This window comes from Crinia signifera, chromosome 7 (genome assembly GCF_055691185.1).
Source record: "Crinia signifera chromosome 7, ASM5569118v1, whole genome shotgun sequence".
NCBI classification, from domain to species: domain Eukaryota; kingdom Metazoa; phylum Chordata; class Amphibia; order Anura; family Myobatrachidae; genus Crinia; species Crinia signifera.
This window is the reverse complement of record NC_139223.1, coordinates 161,009,566-161,030,798: the sequence shown is the minus strand read 5'-3', so window position 1 is coordinate 161,030,798 and position 21,233 is coordinate 161,009,566. Positions and strand designations below refer to the sequence as shown.

Genomic DNA, 21,233 nt, shown 5'->3' with positions numbered 1-21,233 from the left:
CAGTGTGCGCAGGGACAGAGTGTTATACCACCACTGCAGTGTGCGCAGGGACAGAGTGCTAAGCCACCCTGCAGTGAGCGCAGGGACCGAGTGCTATACCCTCACATCAGTGTGCGCAGGGACCGAGTGATATACCTCCACTGCAGTGTGCGCAGGAGTTAAGCCAGATATGTCCAAACTAGGGCCCTCCAGCTTTTGTGAAACGACACATCCCAGCATGCCTTGCCATGCCTAGTTTTAGCATTCTCTAATTGCAAAACTGTGGCAAGACATGATGGGACACGCAGTCGGGGTGTGAGCTATGAGCAGTACCATCCATGTGCAGCCTCAGCCGGGGTGTGAGCTATAAGCAGTACCGTCCATGCGTAGCCTCAGCCGGGGTGTGAGCTATGAGCAGTACCCTCCATGTGCAGCCTCAGCCAGGGTGTGAGCTATGAGTGGTACCGTCCATGTGCAGCCTCAGCCGGGGTGTGAGCTATGAGTGGTTCCCTCCATGTGCAGCTGCAGCCGGGGTGTGAGCTATGAGCCGTACCCTCCATGTGCAGCCTCAGCCGGGGTGTGAGCTATGAGCAGTACCCTCCATGTGCAGCCTCAGCCGGGGTGTGAGCTATGAGCAGTACCCTCCATGTGCAGCCTCAGCCAGGGTGTGAGCTATGAGTGGTACCGTCCATGTGCAGCCTCAGCCGGGGTGTGAGCTATGAGTGGTACCGTCCATGTGCAGCCTCAGCCGGGGAGTGAGCTATGGGCAGTACCCTCAATGTGCAGCCTCAGCCGGGGTGTGAGCTATGAGCAGTACCCTCCATGTGCAGCCTCAGCCGGGGTGTGAGCTATGAGTGGTACCGTCCATGTGCAGCCTCAGCCGGGGTGTGAGCTATGAGCAGTACCGTCCATGTGCAGCCTCAGCCGCGGTGTGAGCTATGGGCAGTACCCTCCATGTGCAGCCTCAGCCGGGGTGTGAGCTATGAGCAGTACCGTCCATGCATAGCCTCAGCCGGGGAGTGAGCTATGAGCAGTACCGTCCATGCGTAGCCTCAGCCGGGGAGTGAGCTATGAGCAGTACCGTCCATGCGTAGCCTCAGCCGGGGTGTGAGCTATGAGCAGTACCCTCCATGTGTAGCCTCAGCCGGGGTGTGAGCTATGAGCAGTACCCTCCATGCGTAGCCTCAGCCGGGGTGTGAGCTATGAACAGTACCGTCCATGCGCAGCCTCAGCCGGGGTATGAGCTATGAGCAGTATCCTCCACGTGCGGCCTCAGCCGAGGAGTAAGCTATGAGCAGTACCGTCCATGCATAGCCTCAGCCGGGGAGTGAGCTATGAGCAGTACCCTCCATGCGTAGCCTCAGCCGGGGTGTGAGCTATGAGCAGTACCCTCCATGTGCAGCCTCAGCCGGGGTGTGAGCTATGAGCAGTACCCTCCATGCGTAGCCTCAGCCGGGGTGTGAGCTATGAACAGTACCGTTTATGCGCAGCCTCAGCCGGGGTATGAGCTATGAGCAGTATCCTCCACGTGCGGCCTCAGCCGGGGTGTGAGCTATGAGCAGTACCCTCCATGTGCAGCTGCAGCCGGGGTGTGAGCTATGAGTAGTACCGTCCATGTGCAGCCTCAGCCGGGGAGTGAGCTATTAGTAGTACTGTCCATGTGCAGCCTCAGCCGGGGTGTGAGCTATGAGAGGTACCACCCATGTGCAGCCTCAGCCGGGGTGTGAGCTATGAGCCGTACCCTCCATGTGCAGCCTCAGCCGGGGTATGAGCTATGAGCAGTACCCTCCATGCGCAGCTGCAGCCGGGGAGTGAGCTATGAGCAGTACCGTCCATGCGCAGCTGCAGCCGGGGAGTGAGCTATGAGCAGTACCCTCCATGCGTAGCCTCAGCCGGGGAGTGAGCTATGAGCAGTACCGTCCATGCATAGCCTCAGCCGGGGAGTGAGCTATGAGCAGTACCGTCCATGCGCAGCTGCAGCCGGGGAGTGAGCTATGAGCAGTACCCTCCATGCGTAGCCTCAGCCGGGGAGTGAGCTATGAGCGGTACCCTCCATGCGCAGCCTCAGCCGGGGTGTGAGCTATGAGTGGTTCCCTCCATGCGCAGCCTCAGCCGGGGTGTGAGCTATGAGTGGTTCCCTCCATGCGCAGCCTCAGCCGGGGTGTGAGTTATGAGAGGTACCACCCATGCGCATCCTCAGCCGGGGTGTGAGCTATGAGCAGTACCCTCCATGTGCAGCCTCAGCCGGGGTGTGAGCTATGAGAGGTACCGTCCATGCGCAGCTGCAGCCGGGGAGTGAGCTATGAGCAGTACCCTCCATGCGTAGCCTCTGCCGGGGAGTGAGCTATGAGCAGTACCCTCCATGCGTAGCCTCAGCCGGGGAGTGAGCTATGAGCAGTACCGTCCATGCATAGCCTCAGCCGGGGAGTGAGCTATGAGCAGTACCCTCCATGCGTAGCCTCAGCCGGGGTGTGAGCTATGAGCAGTACCCTCCATGTGCAGCCTCAGCCGGGGAGTGAGCTATGAGCGCTACCCTCCATGCGCAGCCTCAGCCGGGGTGTGAGCTATGAGCAGTATCCTCCACGTGCGGCCTCAGCTGGGGAGTGAGCTATGAGCAGTACCCTCCATGTGCAGCCTCAGCCGGGGAGTGAGCTATGAGCCGTACCCTCCATGCGTAGCCTCAGCCGGGGAGTGAGCTATGAGCAGTACCCTCCATGTGCAGCCTCAGCTGGGGAGTGAGCTATGAGCAGTACCCTCCATGTGCAGCCTCAGCCGGGGTGTGAGCTATGAGCTGTTCCCTCCATGCGCAGCCTCAGCCGGGGTGTGAGCTATGAGCAGTACCCTCCATGTGCAGCCTCAGCCGGGGTGTGAGCTATGAGCAGTATCCTCCACGTGCGGCCTCAGCCGGGGTGTGAGCTATGAGTAGTACCCTCCATGTGCAGCCTCAGCCGGGGAGTGAGCTATGAGCAGTACCGTCCATGTGCAGCCTCAGCCGGGGTGTGAGCTATGAGCAGTACCCTCCATGTGCAGCCTCAGCCGGGGAGTGAGCTATGAGCCGTACCCTCCATGCGTAGCCTCAGCCGGGGAGTGAGCTATGAGCAGTACCCTCCATGCGTAGCCTCAGCCGGGGAGTGAGCTATGAGCAGTACCCTCCATGTGCAGCCTCAGCTGGGGAGTGAGCTATGAGCAGTACCCTCCATGTGCAGCCTCAGCCGGGGAGTGAGCTATGAGCGGTACCGTCCGTGTGCAGCCTCAGCCGGGGTGTGACCTCTGCACATGGGAGCTCTGTGTAATAACTTGCGTACTACCACAAACACACATGTACATGCACACGGTATATAAGGATGCAATAGCTCTGCTTACTGTAACCCGTTACATGTAGATAGAGCCACTCTGGAGGTTGGGAGTCCTCTGATGGTGCCGTGATAGTAGCAATGCTCGCCGCCCTGCAGGACAGAGAAAATATTAGTCAGTTATACAGCATCAGGGAAATCACATCTTACACTCAGGATCCAGGACATGAGTGGGGCGCTGCATAGCATCATCCTGATTATAGGATGTTACTGTTTATAGGGAGACGGCGCTGTACGCTACTGTGTATAGGGAGAGCCGGCGCTGTGCGCTAATGTGTATAGGGAGAGCCGGCGCTGTACATTACTGTGTATAGGGAGAGCCGGCGCTGTACATAGGGAGAGCCGGCGCTGTACATTACTGTGTATAGGGAGAGCCGGTGCTGTACGTTACTGTGTATAGGGAGAGCCGGCGCTGTACGTTACTGTGTATAGGGAGAGCCGGCGCTGTACGTTACTGTGTATAGGGAGAGCCGGCGCTGTATGTTACTGTGTATAGGGAGAGCCAGCGCTGTGTTACTGTGTATAGGGAGAGCCAGCGCTGTGTTACTGTGTATAGGGAGAGCCGCCCTGCACACGCACATTCCTGCCCACGTGCACAGCTGTACATTAGTTTGCAGCTGTGCACATGAGGGTAAAACCGTTCGCAATCACTCCTCATCGAATGGTTTCCCCCTCTGTTTGTAGCCAGGTCATACTCGGCGCTGCGATGGCCGCGGGGAGGAGGCCGCTGATGACGTCAGTGGGAACGTCTGCGTTTTCTGGGGCACTCACAGTGGTTACTGCCGGCAAATGGCCGCAGGAGGGTTTGCACACAGCATACCGTGCGCACGTGCAGTCGTCCGATAAACAGCAGGGCCGCATGTCCCCCTTACCCCTCACCTCCGGCACATGTACAATTCAAGGCAGTGATTTATTTGTTTGGTTTTTAATTCCACGCCCTAACTACCAAAAATGTCCCCGTGGGGAGCATTGGCGGGGCGCTAGGAAGTATATAAATATCATATTACAGCAAAGATTTGGTGAATTTCAAATAACCAAATAGAGCAAGAATTAATAAGCGCAGTCAGATATATCTGGGCTCGTGTAACAGCGCCAGAGATTTACCGGGGAATTCTCAGTACACAATACAGCGGAGACGCAGGTTGTTGTAGGAGGAGATGGAGGATTACGAGGTGCCGGATAGACTATTGCTGAGTAGGACGGAGCTGTAATTGGGCTGTAAGAACAGGAGGGCAGAGGGCCCTGCTCCAAGGAGCTTACAATCTAGGGATAGGAGAGACAGACAGACAGGGTGCCCATTGGAGCACACACATATAAAATATGCAGTGAGGACGGCGGACACTGACGCACACTTCCATTTACGCAGTGCGCTTCCTCAGAATATTCTGCTGTACTACACTACGCTTGGAGAGCGGGGTGTGCCCTGGATAGACCCGACAGAAGCACCGGTACAAAGACATTTTTTGGGGCTCCTTGTAAGAGATCTCCAGAGGCTGTGGGAAATATCAGCGTGTATCATTAGTTATAAACGTCTATATACTGTATAATTGTATTCCTGATGGTTCCAGCAGCGTCCCAGCCAGCAATGATGAACACATCTCAGCTCTATGTAAAATGAAGGCTAAATGCAATTATTAATGTCCTTGAGCTTTAATTAGGCCAAAGGCTGCCCTCATTTTACCGTGCATTCTGACAGATGGGTTCTTGTTCATGTCAGATTGTGCATTATATTCCCGGAAGCAGAATGATCTGGATGTACCGGTTACACTAATGCTATATAGTTATTAATGCTGCACACAATCATCATTCTGGCGTACAGATCCATCTGGGCACCGCCTGTCCTATAACCCCAGTACAATGGGGAGAAATATGTATTTTCAGCCATTTGTATGGAAGTCAGGGACACAGGTGTGTGGGATAAATGATCTGATGGTAAAATATAAAATAGGAATAAAAATACAAAGCACAAGGGGCAGATGTATGTCGCCAATCAACTCCCAACTGTCATTTTTCAAACACAGCTGATTGGCTGGTGCGTTATCTCCTTCCACTTTATCTCTTCACCAGGCCTAATACATCTGCCACCAAGTAAGAAGGCAGAAAGAATTACAATTGCAACATCATGAGAAAGGGCCTCATTCTGTGCGCACAAGCCGGATTCAGGCGTAACTGCGCATGCCTCAGTGATTCTCTATGTTGCAAACATACGCAGCCTAGCGTGTCTCTAATAACTGTATACAATATACACAGCGTTGCCCGTTAACGATGTTCCGCGAGTCTCTTCCAATATCTGTAGTCCGTATAAAGCTCTCTGTGCCGTCATGACCCGTTATAGGACGCAGGATGGATGACGTCCAGCCCTGATTCACCAGAATTACTTTCATGGAAGAAGCTGAGACGGGACATTTATATCTGTAGAGCTGGTAAAGCCGCACTCGTCTCATTATAATTGTATTACGGCTCCCGCTGCAGCGTGCAGGGTGCAGATAGTGGTTCAGCGGAGGGCCGCACAAAGCTTTTACACACAGTCATGAATCTCAATGTTACCTAGGATGACTCATGTTAATGGCTTTCTGGCCGCCATGAGCAGCAGCCGAGTCAGGGAGTTACCTGAGGAATCTGGATCAAATGTCCTTATATCTTCCAGATAAGCGCACAGCAATGAGAACAGCGAGGGTTAAATCTGAGACTCTTGTGCCTCTAAAACCATGATACTCAGTATTTGTATCTCTGCGGTATCGCTGTACTTGTATAATAGTTCTATGGATATTACATGCAGCCAATCACTTCATACAGTATTTGTATCTCTGCGGTATCGCTGTACTGATATAATAGTCCTACGGATATTACATGCAGCCAATCACTACATACAGTGTTTGTATCTCTGCGGTATCGCTGTACTTGTATAATAGTTCTATGGATATTACATGCAGCCAATCACTACATACAGTGTTTGTATCTCTGCGGTATTGCTGTACTGATACAATAGTCCTACGGATATTACATGCAGCCAATCACTACATACAGTGTTTGTATCTCTGCGGTATCGCTGTACTGATATAATAGTCCTACGGATATTACATGCAGCCAATCACTTCATACAGTGTTTGTATCTCTGCGGTATCGCTGTACTGATATAATAGTCCTATGGATATTACATGCAGCCAATCACTACATACAGTGTTTGTATCTCTGCGGTATCGCTGTACTTATATAATAGTCCTACGGATATTACATGTAGCCAATCACTACATACAGTGTTTGTATCTCTGTGGTATCACTGTACTGATATAATAGTTCTATGGATATTACATGCAGCCAATCACTTCATACAGTGTTTGTATCTCTGCGGTATCGCTGTACTGATATAATAGTCCTATGGATATTACATGCAGCCAATCACTACATACAGTGTTTGTATCTCTGCGGTATCGCTGTACTTATATAATAGTCCTACGGATATTACATGTAGCCAATCACTACATACAGTGTTTGTATCTCTGCGGTATCGCTGTACTTATATAATAGTCCTATGGATATTACATGCAGCCAATCACTACATACAGTGTTTGTATCTCTGCGGTATCGCTGTACTTCTATAATAGTCCTACGGATATTACATGCAGCCAATCACTTCATACAGTGTTTGTATCTCTGCGGTATCGCTGTACTTGTATAATAGTCCTACGGATATTACATGTAGCCAATCACTACATACAGTGTTTGTATCTCTGCGGTATCGCTGTACTGATACAATAGTCCTACGGATATTACATGCAGCCAATCACTACATACAGTGTTTGTATCTCTGCGGTATCGTTGTACTGATATAATAGTTCTATGGATATTACATGTAGCCAATCACTTCATACAGTATTTGTATCTCTGCGGTATCGCTGTACTGATATAATAGTCCTACGGATATTACATGCAGCCAATCACTACATACAGTATTTGTATCTCTGCGGTATCGCTGTACTGATACAGTAGTCCTACGGATATTACATGCAGCCAATCACTACATACAGTGTTTGTATCTCTGCGGTATCGCTGTACTGATATAATAGTCCTACGGATATTACATGCAGCCAATCACTACATACAGTATTTGTATCTCTGCGGTATCGCTGTACTTCTATAATAGTCCTACGGATATTACATGCAGCCAATCACTTCATACAGTGTTTGTATCTCTGCGGTATCGCTGTACTTGTATAATAGTCCTACGGATATTACATGTAGCCAATCACTACATACAGTGTTTGTATCTCTGCGGTATCGCTGTACTGATACAATAGTCCTACGGATATTACATGCAGCCAATCACTACATACAGTGTTTGTATCTCTGCGGTATCGTTGTACTGATATAATAGTTCTATGGATATTACATGTAGCCAATCACTTCATACAGTATTTGTATCTCTGCGGTATCGCTGTACTGATATAATAGTCCTACGGATATTACATGCAGCCAATCACTACATACAGTATTTGTATCTCTGCGGTATCGCTGTACTGATATAATAGTCCTACGGATATTACATGTAGCCAATCACTACATACAGTGTTTGTATCTCTGCGGTATCGCTGTACTGATATAATAGTCCTATGTATATTACATGCAGCGAATCACTACATACAGTATTTGTATCTCTGCGGTATCGCTGTACTGATATAATAGTCCTATGGATATTACATGCAGCCAATCACTACATACAGTGTTTGTATCTCTGCGGTATCGCTGTACTGATACAATAGTCCTACGGATATTACATGTAGCCAATCACTACATACAGTGTTTGTATCTCTGCGGTATTGCTGTACTGATACAATAGTCCTACGGATATTACATGCAGCCAATCACTACATACAGTGTTTGTATCTCTGCGGTATCGCTGTACTGATATAATAGTCCTACGGATATTACATGCAGCCAATCACTACATACAGTGTTTGTATCTCTGCGGTATTGCTGTACTGATACAATAGTCCTACGGATATTACATGCAGCCAATCACTACATACAGTGTTTGTATCTCTGCGGTATCGCTGTACTGATACAATAGTCCTACGGATATTACATGTAGCCAATCATTACATACAGTGTTTGTATCTATGCGGTATCGCTGTACTGATATAATAGTCCTATGGATATTACATGTAGCCAATCACTACATACAGTGTTTGTATCTCTGCGGTATCGCTGTACTGATATAATAGTTCTATGGATATTACATGTAGCCAATCACTTCATACAGTATTTGTATCTCTGCGGTATCGCTGTACTGATATAATAGTCCTACGGATATTACATGTAGCCAATCACTACATACAGTGTTTGTATCTCTGCGGTATCGCTGTACTGATATAATAGTCCTACTGATATTACATGCAGCCAATCACTACATACAGTGTTTGTATCTCTGCGGTATCGCTGTACTGATATAATAGTCCTACGGATATTACATGCAACCAATCACTACATACAGTGTTTGTATCTCTGCGGTATCGCTGTACTTATATAATAGTCCTACTGATATTACATGCAGCCAATCACTACATACAGTGTTTGTATCTCTGCGGTATCGCTGTACTGATATAATAGTCCTACGGATATTACATGTAGCCAATCACTACATACAGTGTTTGTATCTCTGCGGTATCGCTGTACTGATATAATAGTCCTACTGATATTACATGCAGCCAATCACTACATACAGTGTTTGTATCTCTGCGGTATCGCTGTACTGATATAATAGTTCTACGGATATTACATGCAGCCAATCACTACATACAGTGTTTGTATCTCTGCGGTATCGCTGTACTTATATAATAGTCCTACGGATATTACATGTAGCTAATCACTACATACAGTGTTTGTATCTCTGCGGTATCGCTGTACTGATATAATAGTTCTATGGATATTACATGCAGCCAATCACTAAATACAGTATTTGTATCTCTGCGGTATCGCTGTACTGATACAATAGTCCTACGGATATTACATGTAGCCAATCACTACATACAGTGTTTGTATCTCTGCGGTATCGCTGTACTGATATAATAGTTCTATGGATATTACATGCAGCCAATCACTAAATACAGTATTTGTATCTCTGCGGTATCGCTGTACTACACTACAGTGTTTGTATCTCTGCGGTATTGCTGTACTGATATAATAGTCCTACGGATATTACATGTAGCCAATCACTACATACAGTGTTTGTATCTCTGCGGTATCGCTGTACTGATATAATAGTCCTACGGATATTACATGCAGCCAATCACTACATACAGTGTTTGTATCTCTGCGGTATTGCTGTACTGATACAATAGTCCTACGGATATTACATGCAGCCAATCACTACATACAGTGTTTGTATCTCTGCGGTATCGCTGTACTGATATAATAGTTCTACGGATATTACATGTAGCCAATCACTACATACAGTATTTGTATCTCTGCGGTATCGCTGTACTGATATAATAGTTCTATGGATATTACATGCAGCCAATCACTAAATACAGTATTTGTATCTCTGCGGTAACGCTGTACTGATACAATAGTCCTACGGATATTACATGTAGCCAATCACTACATACAGTGTTTGTATCTCTGCGGTATCGCTGTACTGATATAATAGTTCTATGGATATTACATGCAGCCAATCACTACATACAGTGTTTGTATCTCTGCGGTATTGCTGTACTGATATAATAGTTCTATGGATATTACATGCAGCCAATCACTACATACAGTGTTTGTATCTCTGCGGTATTGCTGTACTGATATAATAGTTCTATGGATATTACATGCAGCCAATCACTAAATACAGTATTTGTATCTCTGCGGTATCGCTGTACTGATATAATAGTCCTACGGATATTACATGTAGCCAATCACTACATACAGTGTTTGTATCTCTGCGGTATCGCTGTACTGATATAATAGTTCTATGGATATTACATGCAGCCAATCACTACATACAGTGTTTGTATCTCTGCGGTATTGCTGTACTGATACAATAGTCCTACGGATATTACATGCAGCCAATCACTACATACAGTGTTTGTATCTCTGCGGTATCGCTGTACTGATATAATAGTCCTACTGATATTACATGCAGCCAATCACTACATACAGTATTTGTATCTCTGCGGTATCGCTGTACTGATATAATAGTCCTACTGATATTACATGCAGCCAATCACTACATACAGTGTTTGTATCTCTGCGGTATCGCTGTACTGATACAATAGTCCTACGGATATTACATGTAGCCAATCACTACATACAGTGTTTGTATCTCTGCGGTATCGCTGTACTGATATAATAGTTCTACGGATATTACATGCAGCCAATCACTACATACAGTGTTTGTATCTCTGTGGTATCGCTGTACTGATATAATAGTTCTACGGATATTACATGTAGCCGATCACTACATACAGTGTTTGTATCTCTGCGGTATCGCTGTACTGATATAATAGTTCTATGGATATTACATGCAGCCAATCACTACATACAGTGTTTGTATCTCTGCGGTATCGCTGTACTGATATAATAGTCCTACGGATATTACATGTAGCCAATCACTACATACAGTGTTTGTATCTCTGCGGTATCGCTGTACTGATATAATAGTCCTACGGATATTACATGTACCAATCACTACATACAGTGTTTGTATATCTGCGGTATCGCTGTACTAATATAATAGTCCTACGGATATTACATGCAGCCGATCACTACATACAGTGTTTGTATCTCTGCGGTATCGCTGTACTGATACAATAGTCCTACAGATATTACATGCAGCCAATCACTACATACAGTGTTTGTATCTCTGCGGTATCTCTGTACTGATATAATAGTCCTACGGATATTACATGTAGCCAATCACTACATACAGTGTTTGTATCTCTGCGGTATCGCTGTACTGATATAATAGTCCTATGGATATTACATGCAGCCAATCACTAAATACAGTATTTGTATCTCTGCGGTATCGCTGTACTTGTATAATAGTCCTACGGATATTACATGCAGCCAATCACTACATACAGTGTTTGTATCTCTGCGGTATCGCTGTACTGATATAATAGTCCTACGGATATTACATGTAGCCAATCACTACATACAGTGTTTGTATCTCTGCGGTATCGCTGTACTGATATAATAGTTCTACGGATATTACATGTAGCCGATCACTACATACAGTGTTTGTATCTCTGCGGTATCGCTGTACTGATATAATAGTTCTATGGATATTACATGCAGCCAATCACTACATACAGTGTTTGTATCTCTGCGGTATCGCTGTACTGATATAATAGTTCTACGGATATTACATGTAGCCGATCACTACATACAGTGTTTGTATCTCTGCGGTATCGCTGTACTGATATAATAGTCCTACGGATATTACATGTAGCCAATCACTACATACAGTGTTTGTATCTCTGCGGTATCGCTGTACTTATATAATAGTCCTACGGATATTACATGTAGCCAATCACTACATACAGTGTTTGTATCTCTGCGGTATCGCTGTACTTATATAATAGTCCTACGGATATTACATGTAGCCAATCACTACATACAGTGTTTGTATCTCTGCGGTATCGCTGTACTGATATAATAGTCCTACGGATATTACATGTACCAATCACTACATACAGTGTTTGTATCTCTGCGGTATCGCTGTACTAATATAATAGTCCTATGGATATTACATGCAGCCGATCACTACATACAGTGTTTGTATCTCTGCGGTATCGCTGTACTGATATAATAGTCCTACAGATATTACATGCAGCCAATCACTACATACAGTGTTTGTATCTCTGCGGTATCGCTGTACTGATATAATAGTCCTACGGATATTACATGTAGCCAATCACTACATACAGTGTTTGTATCTCTGCGGTATCGCTGTACTGATATAATAGTCCTATGGATATTACATGCAGCCAATCACTAAATACAGTATTTGTATCTCTGCGGTATCGCTGTACTTGTATAATAGTTCTATGGATATTACATGCAGCCAATCACTACATACAGTGTTTGTATCTCTGCGGTATTGCTGTACTGATATAATAGTTCTATGGATATTACATGCAGCCAATCACTACATACAGTGTTTGTATCTCTGCGGTATCGCTGTACTGATATAATAGTCCTACGGATATTACATGTAGCCAATCACTACATACAGTGTTTGTATCTCTGCGGTATCGCTGTACTGATATAATAGTTCTACGGATATTACATGCAGCCAATCACTACATACAGTGTTTGTATCTCTGCGGTATCGCTGTACTGATATAATAGTTCGGTACTTGTTTCCTATCTGGACGCCCACGATTTTAATCGCGGGCATCGGGGGTAAAATCGGGGCCATCGCGGGCATCGCGGCCGATAAAAAATCGGGTGCGATGTGCCAGACGCGATGCCCGCGATTTTCCCATAGAGAACAATGTTAAATGCCTCAATTTACCCGCGATGACCACGATTTACCATAGGAAACAATGTTAAATGGATCAATTTACCCAAATCAGCATAGGAACAATAGTAAATGGGCCAAAAACACCCCTGAACACTGAAATGTCCCCCCAAAAGTAGTTGACGCCACCCCGCCATCAACGTGAACCCGAAGCGTGGCGAGCGCAGCGAGGCCGCGAGGGGCGGCGGTACGCGTCCTCCGACCTTTTCATGCCCTACTATCCACTAGGGCGTGGAGTGAGAATAGAATAGTGTGGCGAGCGTAGCGAGCCACCGAGCCCGAAGCGTGGCGAGCGCAGCGAGCTCCGCAAGGGGACGCGGATACCTTCACAGGTAAACGCGTCCCTTCGCGGGCTTCCCAGGTGTCCGCGTCGCCATGGACACCTGGGAAGCCCGCGAGGGGACGCGTATAACTGTGAAGGTATCCGCGTCCGCTCGCCACGCTTCGGGTTCGGTGGCTCGCTGCGCTCGCCACACTATTCTATTCTCACTCCACGCCCTAGTGGATAGTAGGGCATGAAAAGGTCGGAGGACGCGTACCGCCGCCCCTCGCGGGCTCGCTGCGCTCGCCACGCTTCGGGTTCACGTTGATGGCGGGGTGGCGTCAACTACTTTTGGGGGGACATTTTTATGTTCAGGGGTGTTTTTGCCCCATTTCCCATTGTTCCCTATGATAATTTGGGGAAATTGATCCATTTAACATTGTTTCCTATGGTAAATCGCGGTCATCGCGGGTCAATTGGGACATTTAACATTGGTCCCTATGTAAAATCGCGGTAATCGCGTCGGTCGCATCGCATGTCATTATAATGACATGCGATGTACCCGCGATGGGCGCCCAGATAGGAAACAAGTACCAATAGTTCTACGGATATTACATGCAGCCAATCACTACATACAGTATTTGTATCTCTGCGGTATCGCTGTACTGATATAATAGTCCTATGGATATTACATGCAGCCAATCACTACATACAGTATTTGTATCTCTGCGGTGTCGCTGTACTGATATAATAGTCCTACGGATATTACATGCAGCCAATCACTACATACAGTGTTTGTATCTCTGCGGTATCGCTGTACTGATATAATAGTCCTATGGATATTACATGCAGCCAATCACTACATACAGTATTTGTATCTCTGCGGTATCGCTGTACTTGTATAATAGTTCTATGGATATTACATGTAGCCGATCACTACATACAGTGTTTGTATCTCTGCGGTATCGCTGTACTGATATAATAGTCCTACGGATATTACATGTACCAATCACTTCATACAGTATTTGTATCTCTGCGGTATCGCTCTACTGATATAATAGTCCTACGGATATTACATGCAGCCAATCACTACATACAGTGTTTGTATCTTTGCGGTATCGCTGTACTTCTATAATAGTCCTACGGATATTACATGCAGCCAATCACTACATACAGTGTTTGTATCTCTGCGGTATCGCTGTACTGATATAATAGTCCTACGGATATTACATGTAGCCAATCACTACATACAGTGTTTGTATCTCTGCGGTATCGCTGTACTGATATAATAGTCCTATGGATATTACATGCAGCCAATCACTAAATACAGTATTTGTATCTCTGCGGTATCGCTGTACTTGTATAATAGTTCTATGGATATTACATGCAGCCAATCACTAGATATCAGTGAATCCACATTTTTTTTTTTGCAAAAACTGACACAGAGTCGACAATTTTGCAACCGTTTATAATTCTGAGCATCCGGATGCTGTTTTTCTTCTGACCGTCGGCATTGTTAGTGACGGGATCCCAACCCAAAAAAGAGGAAGGAATAGGAAAACTATAACCGAGGATAAAAGAGCGGTAAGGGTTTACGAGCACTGGAGAAGTATGACGGTGCAGACTACAGATTGTTCTCATTCACCGGACATCTGTACTCCCTGAGTATATAGGAGCAGCACACAGAACTGTATGTTCATATACATTTAGCAGGGTCAGCAAACAGTCGCTCCGAGTGTACCGCAGACGCTGGGCTGTGACACTAGCCGCACAGGAATTGCGCACATACCACGAAGCAGACACAGCACAAGAGAGATAATCCGCAGCTGCTGCAGCACAGCCCTTCTTACAGTGACCAGGCTCAGCCGCACATAGGAGTGCAGGTGCCGCAGCGCCCTGCCTGCTTTAGAATTGCCCTTTTGCCGCTTCCAGCTGTTTTCTTTGTGCATACTAGATGCATATTTTGTGCAAAAAGCCACTTTTATGGTTGAGTCGTAGCGGACCGGACAATTTTATTTATATACAGTTTAGCGCTCTTTTTCTCCGACAGGACTCAAGACGCTTAACAGATAGTGGAGGCCTCTCGCTCTGTGCGGGGATATACGCTAGACCCTCAGATGAATCCTGGGAGATTCTAGGTCCTGCTTATAGTCTTTCATCTAATTTCTAATTGCTCTCCGGACTTTTATTTTATAACTCCAAACCATAATGAATACTCCTTTTCTACGAATATCCCAGGTCCAACCCAGGACAGGCCCTGCCAAATGACCCGGGTTATTCTCATGTTGGCCCTTTTCACACTTCTCCCGTTTAAAGTATGTTTCTGTTCTGCTGAAGCTTGGAGATGACATCATATCCTAGCGTCAGTGTGTCGTGTCTCTGCTTTTAACGGGAACTGGGTTGCATAACCTGGGTCACATGTTTGCACTTCCCCATCAAACTCTTCCAGAGTCACTGAACCGGGTCAATTTTTTTACTGTACCATGACAGGGGTTAACCTGGCAATAACTTGGGTCATTGCGGCAGTGGAAAAGGGGCACAAGACAAACTCTTAATTGTTAAATCTTGTGTAGTGTGTGACGTCCCATTTATCATTGCCCTGTGGTGCCATCATGTGAATTTATCATTTATGGACTCAAGAATAAAACATCTGACTGCATTTGCAGCATGTATACAATCAGATGTCCTGTCACGGTGGAGAATGTATTTGCCCGGAGCAACCATCCTCAGACAGAACCCGCTCCCTATGTTAGATTAATAGTGTTACCTTTAATGAAGCGGCCGACTGGCCCCGCTCCTAATGGTTCCCCGTCCAGACAGTTCTGTACGTTGCTTTGCTCATATGATTTGTTGCTGTGAATTATAGATACCGAGTTTGGGAAGCACAAAGCGGCGTGACCCAATTCTACATCATCATGGAAATGTTAATGTTCTGTAGAGATTAGCGACTGTATGGTGTCACCGGTCTATAACACTTTCAGAGCCGTGTGGAAGTTTTCCCCCAATAAAATCCCACAATTAAAAAAGCTATGCGGCATGCCTCTAGATTGCACCCAACTGCTGCTGTATCTGCATACATGTTCTAGTGCTACGCTGGACTTCGATTGGCTGATGGAGCTCTGCATGGGAGTGGCAATAGCGTGATCAGCCAATAGCTGTTCTAAGCCAGCCCTTGAGGAGGAGGATATGCCAGAGAGGAAGAGCAGCTACTACAAGGGAGGGCACATGGTCGCATGTAGCAGGACTTGGCTGGAGGACACACCAGAGGACACACTGCTGCAGCCTGCCCAGAAGACAGAGGAGGAAAGCTTGGCCGGTCTGGAAGCTTATACTGTTACCTACCTGGCTGCTGCAATGACCAGTGGTGCCGCTGATGGCTGCCTAGGTGCTGTGCAGCTCGGCAGGTATGTGTTCCCTGTGTGATAACTGTACTCTCCCTGCTTATATTGTTACCTACCTGGTTGCTGCAATGACCAGTGGTGCTGCTGATGGGTGCCTAGGCGCTGTGCAGCTCGGAGGGCATGTATTCCCTGCATGTAATGTCTTAATGTAATGCATGTAATGTCCCCCCCCCCCTCATCCATGCTTGATGCTGCACTGTATATCCACAAAAAATTCCTAGTGTGCGCAAGCGTACATGGCCAATAAAGTTGATTCTATTGTATTCGATGCTATTAAAACCTAAAAGTGGCTAATCAACAGCTTCATATATTTTCCCCTATATATGGAATGATACATGGCACCGCATACAGCACCGTACCACTTGTGCTAGAAATAGATTTTAGGAAAAATGTGAAAACAGCTGATAATAAGTTTGCAGAGCTGTCCAGTGATCCAGTGCTGAACCTGGCTCCAGCGGAGCTGTCCAGTGATCCAGTGCTGAACCTGGCTCCAAAGCTGTCCAGTGATCCAGTGCTGAACCTGGCTCCTGCAGAGCTATCCAGTGATCCAGTGCTGAACCAGGCTCTTGCGGAGCTCTCCAGTGATCCAGTGCTGAACCAGGCTCTTGCGGAGCTGTCCAGTTATCCAGTGCTGAACCAGGCTCCTGCAGAGCTGTCCAGTGATCCAGTGCTGAACCTGGCTCCAGCAAAGCTGTCCAGTGATCCAGTGCTGAACCTGGCTCCAGCGGAGCTGTCCAGTGATCCAGTGCTGAACCTGGCTCCAGCGGAGCTGTCCAGTGATCCAGTACTGAACCAGGCTCCTGCAGAGCTGTCCAGTGATCCAGTGCTGAACCAGGGTCTTGCGGAGCTGTCCAGTGATCCAGTGCTGAACCTGGCTGATGCAGAGCTGTCCAGTGATCCAGTGCTGAATCAGGCACCAGCGGAGCTTTCCAGTGATCCAGTGCTGAACCTGGCTCCTGTGGAGCTGTCCAGTGATCCAGTGCTGAACCAGGCACCTGCAGAGCTGTCCAGTGATCCAGTGCTGAACCAGGCTCTTGCGGAGCTGTCCAGTGATCCAGTGCTGAACCAGGCACCTGCTGAGCTGTCCAGTGATCCAGTGCTGGACACCAGGCAGCTCCACTGAAATATAAGAATGCAGACTGAGGAACTGAAGGCAACTTTCGGCTGCAGTTCTTATGAAAGAGAGCGATGGTAATTCTTACAAAATTAGGTCATTTTCCAGAATAATTTTCAGCATCATGGCTATAAATGACGATATAATATAACAGGGTAGTCTTCTCTCTTTGGAAACCGGCCTCAGGAAAAACAAACCAACACAGAAGACAACCAACGAGGCGCCATGGTCGTGTTGCGGTCATTTGCAGGGTGAACGCATTAAAGGAAAATGACAGTAAAGTAACCATGGGTTAGACCCATCGTACTCATAGATAACAGATCTGTTACATACATGGTGACGTCTGTCTTCTTCTAATACTCTAGGACCAGTTTGTATTACAGCAATTAGTCACAGAACCTGTGGGGACCGATCTGAGAGTCTTAGGATTCCTAAAGATCTCATAAAAAAACATTATATAAACTATATATATATAAATATTGATATTACTATGGCTACTATAACTCGCTTCAGTTTTTAAAAAGTAACATGTTCCAACACATTAACGCTAAACACCGCAATACTGCAGCTATATATATATATATATATATCTATCTCCGTCCCCCTGCCACTACATTACAATGTTGGGATATTCCAGAACTCCCAATTTACCAGCAGTAACCTGTTATTAGTTGGTGCTGATGGTCACCTTGTACTGTTTTAACCATGGTCATTCATAATTAGTGGTTGGGTCTTGGACTATCTGACTGTCCACTTTATCACTTCTCCAGGCTTAACACAGCTGTCCCTTAGTATCGGTATCAGGGAGAGTGAAGAAGACCCTAGTGGTCGATACGCGTTGGAGCTACATTGAAGCTACATTCAGCCCATCTACAACTGCATCACCTACCACCTTAAGTCTCCTCCCGGCTGGGAGTAGAGCCTGCAGGAGAGACTGTGACGCTGGGCCCTCGGTTCTCGCGAGACCAGCACCCGGAAGTCCCGGTCTTTATACATCCCTGTGGAGCCCGGCTGATCTGTGCAGCGCTTGCATGATCAAGCTGCGGCTTTGATTCCTTTAAGACGCCGAGGGACAGACGGAGGACCAGAAGAAGAACCAGCGGGAAGCACAGGTGAGAGGTGTACTGCGGAGGGGACGGGATGCCAGCCCCCCGCACCACCAGCCTGTGCCTACCCACACCTGCCCACCCCGCCAGCCACTCACAGACATTGGATTAACACACTGCTCCGTAACCCCAGCAGTGTCTCTGCTATATACACCGAGAGACTATCCGGCATTTGGCATACCCCCACCCCCGTTTGCCACGTGACTTTGCCCACCCACAACCAGGACTGAGCCTGGTTACCTGGATAACCCGTTTCCACCCTGCACAAGCCCCACTAAGCAATTTCGTATGTATGCATCTATTAGTGATTGACTAGATACGTGCAATAAACCATACTCATTGTTTGCAGCACACACCTGTCTCATCTTATTTGTCATAAGGTACAATACAGTAGCACATCCCTTATTACAGACTATATTAGCGCAGGTCCCCTCATCCCTTTTACAATTCTATTTTCTAGAGGGTGGGCCCCCTCTTGGGAGACCAGCAGCTTCATAGTCTCAATAGAGTCCCTTGGAGGTGAGCGCTACAACCCCTCCACAAAAAGCATTTATTTGAAAATTGTGCAACTTTTACTTTCTTTTACTCTGAGACTAACGGGTCATTCCAGCCATTAATACAGGGGTAATATGATTGTTAGTGACGCTTTCAGCACAGGGTTGGCAGCCTCGGGGAGAACAAAGGACATGTAGGTTCTTGTAATCCACCCTCACCTGTGGCACCCAGCGGTGCCACCTCCACCATTATTGATAATTTGGGTGCTGAGCATCATGGGAAATATAGTTCAGTCATAGCTGAATGTGTGTGATACAATGTTGTTACATTACCTTATTTAGTTTGGGCCGCCCATCACTGTACTCAATCTCCACGTAATCTGAAGACAAGAGGCCACTGCAAGACAGGAGAGAGGACAATATATAATACTCATACACAAGGCCACTGCCATATATATTATACACCTGCCATATATATATATATATATATATTTATATACACACACACACACACATTATACACCTGCCATATACAGTATATTATACATCTGCCATATACAGTATATTATACATCTGCTATATATAATACACCTGTCTATATATATATATATATATATATATATATATATATATATATATATATATATATATATATATATACACACACACACACACACACACATTATACACCTGCCATATACAGTATATTATACACCTGCAATATACAGTATATTGTACACCTGCCATATATATATATATATATATATATATATATATATATATATATATATATATATAGATAAGGGGGGGGTACTGTATAGCGCGTCTACCCAAAATGTTCTGATTTGTAAAAGTCCAATAAGGATTTGTAGCGAAGTGTCTTCTTCGAGTACCACAGTCCTGTGTACAGGTGGCTGCTAAGTTTCTCCGTAAAACGTTTGTTGTGACGTCTCAAATGTGAACTGGAAAAGAAGGGGGGCGAGAAACAGCGCTCTCTAGTGTGATATCAAGGTCACCAAGTTTTAGGTGAACAAATAATTAAGCGTACCGTGAGGATAATAATAAGGTGCTCATCAATATGTGATGTTTTAGGAACTCCTGTTCTTGGGATTACCAGGATGTTTGCCCAGAAGATAATTCAGCCTCTCAGCAATAGTGTCCCATTTGTTCGTACAGGGTCCAAGTGCATCAGTGCCACGTGATAAGTATATATAAGGAAGAAACTCCAATTATAATTCAAAAGGAGTTTATTTTTTTAAAATGTGAATAAAGTGAACATAAAACAAGAAAAATAGCTTACATGAAGGTACTGTAGTAGAACACAGACCGCTCTCAACGCGTTTCGTCGCTTACTGCCTGTAAAAACGGCTGGACTTCATCAGGAGAGTATAATAACCTATACCAAAGAAGGTGTATTTATAGTATGGCTAATTGTGGATCGCAAACAGCGGTGAAACTTCCGGGTTCGGAATTGCGGGGTACTGCGCATGCGCGAGATTCTTATAACATCGCGCAGCTTCCTAGCTAGCGCTTGTATCAATAGACGTTTTACGTATTGCCGCAGCATCGCGGCTATGGGAGTTACCTGCGCATGTGCGAGGTTCCCACTAGCCCGTGGTGCCGCGGTCACAGAGAATGGTAACGTGGATGCGAGACTTCTCTCGTTCTCGCGAGACTACGCAATGTGTCAGAGACCTGCGCTCCGTGCACACGCATGTTGTAGTTTATTCTGGGAATTAAGTATTTACTTAATTAATACGCATAGATTGTCACATTCTATCTGCACTTGCGCACTGAACATGGCTGTTGTTTTGTCTATGAACAACCGAAAAGCGCAGCGTTCAGATTTATACTATTTGCTGTAAGGGCATATTCATTACCCTCTATTAAATACAGTATTAATTTAGCAAAGTGACACTTTCAACGTCTATATGGGTTACATATTTTAAATAAATACATTAAAAATATATAAAAAATATTAGCCAGTAAAATTAACGATTAATATGTGTACAA

General features: G+C 46.1%; 1 protein-coding gene across 6 annotated transcripts in view; it reads right to left on the bottom strand.

Moving 5' to 3' along the window:
- The window catches only part of ADAM23 (ADAM metallopeptidase domain 23), a 211,749-nt gene that overhangs the window by 121,534 nt on the left and 68,982 nt on the right, over nucleotides 1-21,233 (bottom strand). For all 6 annotated transcript variants that reach the window (XR_014450838.1, XM_083154137.1, XM_083154138.1 and 3 more), the window contains exons 4-5: nucleotides 19,554-19,617; nucleotides 3,343-3,425 (exon numbers count right to left, since the gene is read on the bottom strand). Coding sequence is in view for 5 of the 6 variants with exons in the window: in XM_083154137.1 (XP_083010263.1) it covers nucleotides 3,343-3,425; nucleotides 19,554-19,617 (147 nt within the window). In the remaining variant the exon portion in view is untranslated. The remainder of the gene's footprint in view (nucleotides 1-3,342; nucleotides 3,426-19,553; nucleotides 19,618-21,233) is intronic.